Here is a 13,236-nt window from a genome sequence, read left to right on the forward strand (position 1 = left end):
TTCCACCCGGATAAAGGTCAGAATAAACAGGCCTCTGACTGCCCTCAACTGAACTTGTTTTGCATCTTGTTTTTTGGGGGGTTTCTTTAAACTTACTTAGCTCTCTGAGCAGCGAGCAGCTCATTTTTGGCAAACTCAAAGTCTTTTTGGCCGTCACCTGCACCAGTCCAACATGACACCCGCTTCCCGCTCTGCACCTCTGCTGGATGGTTGAAACGCAGGTAATGGTCTCCACCTAGAATCACTCTGTCACCCTGGAAACAGATATCAAAAAATTATTCCAGGCGATTCACAAAAGGACAAAAAGATTTGATTCCAATATAAATGTTTTCAAACAAGATGTATAATTATGATATACTTACATGTTGCAAAACGGTGGATTGTGAGATTAAGTTTCCATTCACAAAGGTCTTGGCATTGTCCATTGGAGTGATGCTGACAGTGCCATGGGTGTTGGTTATAATACTGTAGCAAAGAACAAACCCATTACATTTTTTGGAGTAGATCCACATGAAGGTGCGGTGCCAGGATTTTTTTCCCCCCACAAGATACTGTATTCATTTGATAGATTTATAATATCCGCACATATCTCAGAGGATGTACAATGTGATGCTAATTATTGACATTTAGGTATCAAAATAGTTAATGATAATAGATAATGGTTATGATTTCCGTTTGCCATAGGGGTGTTCAGATCACAGTTTTATGCTTCCCCTAGTCCGATTATCCATGAGTGAGATCGGTCGATACCATTACCGATACAGATCACATTTATTAACTGTAATTTTTTTCATTTATCTATGGTGAGTGCTATTAATAGTTACACAATAACAACATAATATGTTAATGTGGTGGATTGGTTTCAATTAAAAACGTGTTTAAAAATTGTTAAACTACGGTACTTAATGTGCAAAAAGAAAAAATAATTACTTATTCTCTTTTATAGTATACCATTATTTGAGCAAAAACAAGTCAATAGTACACAATAACTAAACAAAATAGCATAGACTACTATCTAACATACTTATTTAAATACTGTTTTTGTCCTCCCTTGTACAGGGAATTAACAACACATTAACAAATGCAGCAACAAATTATTTTGAGAAAATAATAGACCTATTCATTCTCGTATCGATCCACCCTACTCTTATGCGTACTGACTACAAAAATTCTGACACACCAACAGCTGTTTTGTTATCCTCTATCTTGACAAATTAATCTACTTGTTAATTTCCTTTTAATAACTGCTTACTTTCTGTTGTAACACGCCTCCATCTACACTTCCTAAAGTTCAACAAGTACTTAATTCTACCCTTGGTATGGACACAACCAATTTAAGGATTGATCCACCAACAGCTGTTGTATTATCCACTTGAGACTCTTTGCTAATTAGGTAGCTTAATGGTTAGTATAGCTATGAGCATGCCTGCTCCTGGCTTTCTCTTAGTGTGTAACATGTTTAGCTTCCTTCTCCAGTGATAATAAAACTTGGAATATTAACCAACTTAGAAAGTTAGTTTATTTTCAAATGTTTCAATCCTTATTAGCTTTTACATACTATTACATATAAGCCGCTGGCCGCTTGTCAGCCGGAAGACTTAAAATAAATGGTGTCCGTCCCAATTCTCACCAGTGCTCGTCAGCAATGAGTGCTCCAGTCAGCTGGATGTCATGGGAGGAGTCAGACTTGAGTTTGCCCACCGTGGTCCGGCCCTCTTTGATCATATAGAGAAGCATTTCCGACAGCTGAGGGTCCTCGTTCAGGTTCACCAGATTTGGCAGACGGTTGTCCACTTTAAACGTCACACCTGATTTCTGCCAGCAAGCAGAGCAAAAAAAAAAGGGCTCATGTAGTGTTTCACTAATTGAGGCAATTGGCATTCTGCTCAATGTGCCATACCTGCAACTCTTTTGTTTCTTCACGTTTACGAATTTCAGCTTGCTCCAGTTTCTCTCTCCATGCCCTTTGTTTTGTAATAAAAAAAAATTACACAAATAAAGTTATTTTTTTTTACAAAAGGGAAAAAAATAGACTATTTACAAGATACAATTATTTTAAAGAATTACTTTTAATGGGCAAATGTTTAAAGAGGACCTATGATAATTTTAATACAAATATAAAATAATTAATTGAAAAAAATTTGAAATAAAATAAAAAATCTTATGCTTTGACGCAAATTTTGCATGAATTTTGCTCCAGTCACTTTATAGTCCGTTTTGTGAGTCTCTCTGTAAGATGTTTGATTCTGGAGGCGTTCCTGGAATGCAAATGAAACCACGGCTCACCCGCTCTAAAAGTGTCTTAATTTATCTTTTGAAAATGTTCACATTTTGAGGTTGTCACAGCTATTTTTTCTCTGGATGCGGTCAAGAATTAACTCCATAGACATTATATAGATTCACAAGGGCAACAACATTAAGTAAACTTGCACACTCGATCGATTCAGAGAGTGCATAAAAACATGTTTTTTAGTAACATTTATGTCACTGCATGTCGCAAATCACTGTAATTATGCACATTCTACAATTAGATGAAAAGAATACTTCATCTTACCTTTTGTGTTACCTCAGCCTCTGGCTGAAACCTACGGTTAAGGGTTAGTTTATTATTTTTTTCCTACATTTACATGTAAAGGTGGTGGTTTGGTCCAAATATATTTTGTTTTGCAGACCATTTTCAAGCCGCTTTCCAATCGTCTCTTCAGAATGGGCCATTTTGTGGCGAATCCCTCCTTCAAGTCAAGCCCTCTTAGACTGCTTCTCCAAAAAAGAAGTAACTTATTGACTACAACTTTGGACTACAACGGAATAAAAAAGTTCTTGACGTAAACTTCTACAATATTTGGAGATGTAACTAAGGCAAAATACGTCATTTAATTCTCAAATTCTAAAAAGCTTGTTTGTAACCAGTTAGGAAGAAGGCAAGATTTTTATATAAATATCTCTCTCAGGCCTCCATGGTTTGATTTCATGTTTTCAGGATCCTAAATACACAAAAACAGGTACCAACAGGTAAGAAAAGTTGGTACTGCATGATAGGTTCCCTGTAATGTCTAAATAATTGCTTTTACTTTGTGGTAAAGTCACAACCTAGCCAGACTGCAAAACCCTGTAAACAGAGGCATCCAAAAATGTGCACAAGCTCATGGCAAAATGTTTTAACCTGATGATCTGATGTGTTGGCCTTGTTTAACACGAGTATCCAACACTGTAATACTTATAAGTCAGAATAGACTAAACCCATTATAGGTCCCCTTTAAAATCAACACCGTTTACATGAACTAAGCATTTATTCAATCATTTTGGGCTTCTTAATATCTTATTCTACAAGGATGATTATTATTTCAGTGTTGCTGACCTGTTGGCCTCCATCATTTCTCTCTCTTGCTGGCAGAGTTTGTTTTTCAGCGCAGTGATCTCTTGCTGAAACAGCCTGACGCGCTCTGGTTGGATTCCCTGGGAGCTGGCCTGGGCTGCTCGCAGATTTTCCACCTCCGCTTTCAGCTCTGAGCAACACGCATCGGTTTCAAAAATAAATGTCAATGTGAAAACAAAAAGTTAGAAAAGATCAAGAGTAAACTCCGGACAAAAGTTCAGCTCATCAAAAGAGCATTATGGACCTAACATTGACCCAAATTCTAACCTCTGAGTCACACCCACTTTGATTTCCATACTGTGTCAGGGGCTGGGAGAGAAATCCACAGCATGAGCTCCCCTTCGTGCTAAAAACGTCAAACGGCGGCCTGATGATCTAATGAAAAATAATACTTGCATGACAGTTATCCGCCATGTGCAGCTGACAGTGCATAAATATGGGCTGGAGGCAAGGTTAGGGCCCAGCCCTTAATTGAAGTGGGCAGTGCATAAGCTGTTGATGGATAGATGGGCAGACAGGAGGGCATAGGGGAGAGAGAGGAGATCAAGAGCAAGACATAAATAGAAAAGTAAAGATTCACATATGAAGAAAGACAATGAGGAGATCATGCAAAGCGGATGGACACAAGGAATCTCAAATAGGGACTCAGAACGCAGACAGAACACAAAGAAAATGAATCAGAAGAAAAACAAGTTTTCCCTGGACAGTGAAGTGTGAGTGGCAAGGTGAACACAGCGATCACAAAACTAGTCATTCAAATAAACCATCCACTAATTCGCTCAAATAACTGCAGCCCAAATGTCAACTAGTTCAAACCATTTGGAAACACGGTGCGTCATTTACATAACTGACCTCGGATTAGCTTGGCACTCGTGTCCTCGTTGACCTTGGCCACATTGATGATGGTGCGGGCCTGTTGGGCATACCGCAGAGTGCTGAGGCTTTCCTCCACGTTGCTGCCCGCTGGGCTCAGCGTGGCAATCATGGCTGTCTTGGAGTTACCACCCAGGCTCTCCTTTAACAACCTGATGGAGAGTTGGAGGTAGGATAGGTTAGCTCAACCCTCTCAGTTGGGGATATTCAACTAAATTGGTTTGGGGGCCACATTTACAGAAAGCTAACGAGCCGGACTTCTCCCTAAACTATTATTCTTATTTTATACATTCCGTCGAACCAGCATCCACGACAGTAGACATTCGGTCTAGGACAATCTATTTTGTCAGAGTTACAGGAGTGCTCGGCTGTTTTTTAAGGACCTTCTACAAAAAAGGTAATCAAAGATTTTTTTTAAATGTGAGGTGGCGACTTGTCCAGGGTGTACGCCACCTTCCGCCCAATTGTAGCTGAGATAGGCGCCAGCGCCCCACGCGACCCCAAAAGGGAATAAGCGGTAGGAAATGGATGGATGGATGGATGGTGAGTCTATCACAAGTTGTTTTAACTGTACTCACAGGTTACAACATGAAAAGCCCAGATCATGAAAATGAGAGGATCTAAAACAAACCCTTAGGGAACACCACTAGTATAACTAAAGAAGTTGAACAAAAAACTACTGACTGTATTTGAAGTAAACAAGCTACAACAACACCTAACTAAATAAATCACCATACAGGAAAAACATGCGTCGCTGCCAAAAAGGTGCCTTGAGGAACGCCTCTGTTATGTAAATCACAAGTTTGGACCCCGGGGTTCTATGTTTGCTAGCAAGATTAAAATGTCAATGCAACGTGTTTACAGTGGTCCAAGTTCCTCTATACAACAGGAGTACTAAAGTGGTTTTCAGCAAAAATGTTCATCTCTGAAGTTTTGACCTAAATTTGTCGGACGGTGTCGTATCATGGCTCGGCCGAATTTGTCCCCCGGGCCGCAAATTAAATAGCACTGCTATAAATTGTATATACAGTATTCTCGACTGAAATTCCTCTTAAATTGCAGTAGTATCAATTTAAAAATATATATATATACTGTACCTCCAGCATCCCCAATTAATTTCTTGAGTGATTGCAAGTTAGATTGGTGGCTAGTTTAACAACTAACATACCTTGTTGTCAGCTCCTGCTTGTTCTTACTCAGCGTTAAACATGTTTAGCCATGTCGTCCAGTCCCTCTGTAATACTAATACTTGTAAGTAATATAGTTTAATTGCCACAATGGAGGTGATAATTAATAATATAGGGGAGTGGCTCCACACGGTGTATGGTAACTTACAGTTAGCTGCTAGTCACCTCTGTCAGCTCAGGGTCCAAAAATACAGTATGAGCTAGGAGGGATCAACTTTTGTGACTAGCATTGAAAGGCCTTAATCAATATTGGCAATATCATATACTTTTTCATGAAAATCACTAATCAGTGGCCGATCGACCACCTGATAAAAATGAATTAAAATAAAGCAAAAACACAGACGGCCGTAGTTGTTTTGTTCTAATATGTCTTTGAAAGCTAAAAAAAAAAAACACAAGTCCAATTTGTCGCACCAATAGCCTGCTTGATAATTGATCAAGGTGTGTCTAGGATATATGATGAATTAATTACTGTCAAAAAGATGACCAATTCACTCACCATGTGAGGACAGACTCTCGATAAGGTATGAAGATCTTTTTTGTGGTTAGCGCTTGCTCAGCCAGTGCAGAGATGACTTTTCCAAGTGTAAGCAGAGATTTGTTTATGCTCGCACCCTCCTGTAATGACAGAAAAATCTCCTAAAAAATATAAAAATAGCAGAAAACTAAAGCATTCATAGTGCAAAGCAGAGGTCTTCAACAGGTCCTGTGACTCCCAAGAAGTTCGCGGAGGTACTCCAGTAACAACGCAAAATATTTAGTTGATTGGAATTTTTCATGTACTGGGACCCCGAAAGGGACGATCGGTGGAAAAAATGGATGGATGCATACTTGAACAGGTTTGTGCTGAAAACAAATTTTCGTTGTACTTGTTGCAATGACAATAAATACCTACCTACCTTTAAATACCTACCAACCTACCTACCTACCTATTTTTCCACAAATGTAAAAATCTTTAAAATCGATCCAACACACTGTAATACTGCTTATAAATGGCACAGGCATGGACACCCTTCTTACGTATCTTGCAGTTTTAAAATAAAAAATATAAAACAACTATGTTATTGTATTTATGTTAGCATTTACGATAACTAGCGATTAGCACACTAGTTGCCAGCTAGCCATTAGCACTGTGGTTGCCAGCTAGCAATTTGCGAACTAGCTTAGTTGCCAGCTAGAAATTACAATTCCATTTGCCAGTGAGCAATTTGCGGACTTGTTGCCTGCTAGCGAGTAACACGCTAGTTGCCAACTAGGGATTAGTGCTTTGGTTGCCAGCTAGCGATTAGCACTGTGGTTGCCAGCTAGCGATTAATATGTATTTTCAAAGCTAGCGGTTTGTGCTCTCGTTGCCAGCATGGCATGAATTGATTAACGTGGACCCCGACTTAAACAAGTTGAAAAACGTATTCGGGTGTTACCATTTAGTGGTCAATTGTACGGAATATGTACCGAACTGTGCAATCTACTAATAAAAGTATCAATCAATCAATCAAAGCAAGCAGTTTGCGATCGAGCTGCCAGCTAGCAGTTTGCACTCGAGCTGCCAGCTAGCAGATTGCACTCGCGCTGCCAGCTAGCAGTTTGCGCTCTCGTAGTCAGCTAGTGATTTGTGGACTAGCTGCCAGCTAGCAATTAGCAGTTTAGTTGCTGGGTAGCGATTAACGTACCAGTTGACAGCTAGTGATTAGCATGCTATTTACCACATAGCTATTAGCGTGATATTTTCCAGGTAGCTATAATCGGCACTACTGCTATTTGAATATCCATCCATCCATCCATCCATCCATTTTCTACCGCTTATTCCCTTTCGGGGTCGCGGGGGGCGCTGGCGCCTATCTCAGCTACAATCGGGCGGAAGGCGGGGTACACCCTGGACAAGTCACCACCTCATCGCAGGGCCAACACAGATAGACAGACAACATTCACACTCACATTCACACACTAGGGCCAATTTAGTGTTGCCAATCAACCTATCCCCAGGTGCATGTCTTTGGAAGTGGGAGGAAGCCGGAGTACCCGGAGGGAACCCACGCATTCACGGGGAGAACATGCAAACTCCACACAGAAAGATCCCGAGCCTGGATATGAACCCAGGACTGCAGGACCTTCGTATTGTGAGGCAGACGCACTAACCCCTCTGCCACCGTGAAGCCCTTCATGCTATTTGAATAATTAGCACTGATTGTTGCAATGTGTTATTCTTATAGCCAGACCTGAGTTTATTTCCGTGCGGCAATAAGAAAGATAAATTGCAAAAGTTTTTGAAGACCTAATGAACCCATTTGGAGTACTGATTGACTTTAGAGCAGAGGTCTTCAATGTTGTACAGGCCAGGGACCCCCAAACTTACTTGTATATCTGGTCAAAAATGCTATTTGAATAGTATTACGCAATTTACAATGTACCGTTACGACCAGTTTAATATACTGTAAAATACATTTTTTGACCAGATATACAAGTAAGTTTGGGGGTCCCTGGCCTGTACAACATTGAAGACCTCTGCTCTAAAGTCAATCAGTACTCCAAATGGGTTCATTAGGTCTTCAAAAACTTTTGCAATTTATCTTTCTTATTGCCGCACGGAAATAAACTCAGGTCTGGCTATAAGAATAACACATTGCAACAATCAGTGCTATTTTTTTTTGACAAGTAAACAAAATCATTTTTATCTTTAAATGAAATCCAGCAAACAGGTGTCTTAAAGCTGTTTGTACCCTAAGTCGCTCTCCGCTTGTCTTTGCAGAGTTTGAACGTTCGCTGCCGGCCAGATCCACCAAGTTGATCCTACTGGTGATGCTGTGGTCATGTTCTTCTCCAGCTACAAACTCTGTCTGTGAACCGGCACAGAGAGTATACATGTATGACATTTGTAGAATCACACGCAGCATGAAGATATATTTGCAGTCAATAAACATGCAATCAAATGACAAAGACATTCAGTACCTTAGTCTGAGTCATTACAAGAGTAAAGACGGAGTGAGACCTGGAACTCTTGTCATTCATTCCAGTGGCGGCTGTTGCTCTCTGCTTGTTTCCTAGTTCCAGCCATCCCTGGAAAAATGACATAGCCAATTATTGCATCACTTACTATAAGGGTTACAGGCTAGTAATTGTTGTCTGCACAACATTCTGAAACACATCCACATGCAGTACTGAATTTTCTGTATATCATCTGTGTTGATGTACATCACGGGTGTCAAACTAAAGGCCCGGTAGCTGGCAATAATATGTGTTAAAAAAGTATTTGATCCTTTCTTACTAAATGTCCTTGTTCCTTGCATTTGACGGAACAAAAATGCATCTACTGCATGCAGTTGCATATCTTTTAAACTTCAATGTTCAATGCATCAAATATTATTTCACCATACACTTATTTGTTAAAATTAAATAAATACTTAAATATCTGCTTGACTTTGTTTTCAAAGCAACCTATACATCAAAATATACACTGTAAAAATGGCAACAGTCATTACAGTAAAAACTTAGTCGGCAGGGCAGAATGTTACCAAAAAAAAACCTGTGGTACCGGTTTTCCATTTACAGTAATCCATCCATGCACCCATCCATTTTTACAGCTTGTCCGTCTCGGGGGGGCAGGGGGGCGGCTGGAGCCTATCCCAGCTGCATTTGGGCATAGGGCGGGGTACACCCTTGACAAGTCACCCCTCATCACAGGGCCGACACAGACAAACATTAACACTCACATTCGCACACTTTTCTGATTTAGTGTTATGCAATAAAAAAAAGTAATCAGATTTTACAGTACAAAAAAATTCAACTCAGTCTCTATCATAATACCATAAAAACACTGAAAATTGTTTATCATTTACAGTAGTATGCTGTAGAAGCCCCTGTGAATTTTACTGTAATATTCTGGCAACTGAGCTGCCAGTATTTTGTAGCAAAATCTACAGATTTTGTTTACAATGTATGCAAAAAAATATGTTATAATCAAATGCATATACAATTCTAGCAAATGTCCTTATTCATTTATAATCATTTATACCCCAAAAGGGACAAGCAGTAGAAAATGGATGGATGGATTATTCACTGCTACAAACAGTCATCCGACGGCAGCCATAACTGCAATATGGCCCTCAGTAAAACAAGTTTGACACCCCTGATGTATATAATATATATCTATGAATATAAAAATATGCTGAACTTACTTGAATATCAGTGTAAGCGCTCACAATGTTCCTGTTAAAGAAATAAACCAATGACTGTCATCACAGTTTTAGACAATAAATACATTGGGACTTTTTTGGGAACATTTTGATTTACGAACCATTAGATCGAGCCAAATATGGCTCTACGTGCGAACTATGTCTCTGTGTACAAACACTATTTATTCATTTTGTGTACTGCTGGCAGCCATTTTGTGATTGCTCGTATAGAAGCAAGTTTTTTAAATTGTGATGAGATAGGACATTTCTGGAAAAAAGATTGCTAAAGTGGACATATATCACAGCGGAGGAGAGGACACTACCACTTGTGCAGTTATGTCTCCCCCAAGAGCACACACACGGCCCTTCCTCACCCACCCCTCCGTTTCTCCATTTGTCTGCGCCTTTCTGTCCTCTCGTGACCTGCTTTTTTGCAGATAATGTGAAATTGGGTTTTATTTTTTTAAATATGGATCAGTTTACACTTCAGATGATGTGTTGTTGCAATAGTAATCGTGGTTGTTATAATTTAAGGATTTTTGGGATTTCTGTTTGTTTGTGAGGGCACCAAAGGGACTGCTTTGTGAGTGTGTGTGTTGGAAGAACAGCGCATACAGAACAGTTGAGCTTGTCGTTGTCGTTTTAGCTTGTTTCTAAATACCATAGATAGTTGATCCATCACCTTCATGTTATGTTTTTTATATAATCTACCAGGGTTTCCCACACATTCATTTATTTGTGGCGGCCTGCCACGAAAGAATAACGGCCGCCACAAAAAAAAAATAATAATAAAAAAAAATAATAATAATAATTGTTATTTTTATTTATCTATTTTTTTCGGCTTTTGACTTGCTCGACCGCTCGTAAAAGCAATGGGACTCTGTCTGTGAATGGAGCTTGTAGTTACATATTATATAAATATGTAAATATTATATAAATATGTATATATATATATATACATAAAGTGTTGTAATTATATTCCAACTACGCGTTCTTCTTGGTCATCGCCGCCGCTGCCGCCGCTGTCGCCACTGCCACCGCCCCCCCCCCCCAGCCGCCCGACCACACCACCACAAATAGATGCCTGACCTGTGGGAAACACTGTATACTGTAAGTATAGGTTGTGTTCAAAGTGTACAAACCTTAACTAAAATATGTACTTTTGTCGAGGCTTGATCCCATTACTCATATTTACATTGATTTTTTTATGGAGAAATTTGCTTCGATATATGAACTTTTCTATATACAAAACATGTTCAAGAACCAATTGAGTTCATAAATCGAGGTTCCGTTGTAATGCAAAACATGAAAAAAAAAAAAACATGTTCTTACGCAGAGAGCTCTGCGACATAAGGTCCATGGATTGGATGCTCCCTCACCCTCAGCTGGAATCACAAAACATGGCATTATTTGAAATATCTGAAAAAAGATCACTGTGTTTAAAAATTGGAAATTGTTGACTTGCTTATTTGAAGTCATTGTTCCCTCCAATTGTGCATTAGTGACAGGGGGGGAAAAAAATACAAAAACAAATCATTTTAATTTTTGCTGGATGCCAACTACTTACAGGCATCCTCCTCTGGTTCGGGTCATCTCTGGTCACCAGGAGGTCATGGATCTTCTCATTGTACACTTCAAAGTAGCTCATCTCTACATGACATTTGACCTAGGAGGAAATTCTCAGTATGAGTCATTTTAAAAGCCATATAGTTGTATAAACATTTTTAAATAAGGTAACTGAAGTAAAAACTAGAGATCCACCGATTATCGGCAGCGATATTTGATATTTTGACATAAATCGGTAACAGCCTTTTTTTGTTTGTTTGTTTTAAAACTGTGTGATACCAGTATATTTTAAAATAACAAAAATGTGTGATTTATATAGTAATAACCCAGTGCTCAAGCACCAAGTTTTTGGTGGAACCCATTTTTCTTTTTATACATTTAATAATAAAAAATACTTTCATTGTCAATAATTCTTCCCAAATATGTTTTGAAATCTAACAGGGCCTTTATTTGAGTTCTTGTGAGAATTGTTTCCCGGTCTCCTCAGCCGCGTTGACCACGGCACTAATGCAGCCACGCCCCCTCTCTAATCGTCGACAGTACATCTCCTTTTTTTTGCCGAGGAATCCAGTTTATGTCCTACTTTTCTGGAGTCTTCCAGGTCCTGATTTGTTTGTTTTTCGCTACTAAGGCAATTGAGTCGCTCAATGAGCCTCTGTCCGCAACAGTCGCAGTGTGGGCTCATTAAAGAAGCGCCACGAGTTTCATGTTCCGTGATTCAATCAAATAGCGCAACAGTTTGGACATGGAGACGACAGTAAATATATCCAAATTTTGTGTAAGAATGTTGACAAATAAGAGACCTATTATAGAAGTAAAGAAGAGCAAGCAGCAGATCACACATTCACATATTTTCTGTAACATCCAGGAAGAAATGATGTCAGCCAGCTTGAAAAATGTCTCTACTATAAGCTACGGGAAGGAGCCCAGAATGTTTATTTAAATGTTCGCAATATTTCAGGGGAACCCTTACAATGCATGATTCCATAAACTGCTATAAACTTGTGATTGAGTGGATGGCAATTTCTGTGATGTAAAAACTTTTGTTAAGAGTCCAAGCCATGACATAATTATTTTCATTTTTATATTGATTTGGAAAAAACAAATTTTCCCAGGAGATTTCACATATTTTGAAATGCAAATGTTGATTTTCCTCTGACCCGCAGCAACAGACACACAAAATAAATGCATTTGTGAAATCCTCAGAGGTTGTTTAGTGCTAAATTATAAATAAATGATAAATGGGTTGTACTTGGTTAGCGCTTTTCTACCTTCAACCTTCAAGGTACTCAAAGCGCTTTGACACTACTTCCACGTATACCCATTCACAAACTGATGGAGGGAACTGCCAAGCAAGGCGCTAACCAGCACCCATCAGGAGCAAGGGTGGATTAACCACAACCTTTGCACCACGTAAAACTTTACGTCGCTACTGGTCTGACATTTCCTAAAAAATTATGTTAAAAAAAGAAACTGAAAGCATTGTCCAGCTGTTTACGTATAGTATTCATGTTTAGCTAACTTTTACTGCAAAAAGATATTGGCTCCAAAAATGGGTTATCATTCTCCTTGACAACTAATAATTGGTATCGGTCCTGAAAAAAACATATCGGTCGATCTCTAGGAAAAACAGTATGATTCAGTAGACCACATGTGTGTGAGGAAGGTAAAGAAGAAAATTGTAAGTCACATTTTTCCAGAATCATGCAAGCCTATTCGACACACTTCTTCTGTAAAAAAAAAATAATAATAATAATAAATTTGCATGTACTGTTTGCCCTGAACATGGCATGTCTGTGCGCACGTGTGAAAAGGAGAATTGTAATCTCAACACTTACCAAAAAAGTCATGATTTTTTTTTTTGTCAGAATCAAGGCAACATTATTCTCCAACATAAATGTATATTTTGAGAAAATACATAAATTACAACATATTACCTGCTCATTTTCCATGGAGGAAAGCTGTGAAAAAAGCTCCTGGCAGAACCGAGGGATGATTCCGGCCTCCTCTCCAAAGCCCATCATTCTGCCAGAACATTTAAGATTAACAAACATTTCAAACGGTT

At 39.0% G+C, this 13,236-nt stretch overlaps 1 protein-coding gene across 1 annotated transcript in view; it reads right to left on the bottom strand.

The window, feature by feature from the left end:
- Positions 1-13,236, bottom strand: part of kif14 (kinesin family member 14) — a 40,533-nt gene that overhangs the window by 22,484 nt on the left and 4,813 nt on the right. Inside the window, exons 3-15 of the mRNA XM_061883321.1 lie at positions 13,109-13,196; positions 11,173-11,271; positions 10,938-10,990; positions 9,609-9,639; positions 8,383-8,490; positions 8,154-8,270; positions 5,936-6,054; positions 4,229-4,401; positions 3,359-3,506; positions 1,901-1,964; positions 1,631-1,815; positions 363-465; positions 97-254 (exon numbers count right to left, since the gene is read on the bottom strand). Coding sequence (XP_061739305.1) covers positions 97-254; positions 363-465; positions 1,631-1,815; positions 1,901-1,964; positions 3,359-3,506; positions 4,229-4,401; positions 5,936-6,054; positions 8,154-8,270; positions 8,383-8,490; positions 9,609-9,639; positions 10,938-10,990; positions 11,173-11,271; positions 13,109-13,196 — 1,446 coding nt within the window. The remainder of the gene's footprint in view (positions 1-96; positions 255-362; positions 466-1,630; positions 1,816-1,900; positions 1,965-3,358; positions 3,507-4,228; positions 4,402-5,935; positions 6,055-8,153; positions 8,271-8,382; positions 8,491-9,608; positions 9,640-10,937; positions 10,991-11,172; positions 11,272-13,108; positions 13,197-13,236) is intronic.

This window comes from Nerophis ophidion, linkage group LG22 (assembly GCF_033978795.1).
Source record: "Nerophis ophidion isolate RoL-2023_Sa linkage group LG22, RoL_Noph_v1.0, whole genome shotgun sequence".
Taxonomy (NCBI): domain Eukaryota; kingdom Metazoa; phylum Chordata; class Actinopteri; order Syngnathiformes; family Syngnathidae; genus Nerophis; species Nerophis ophidion.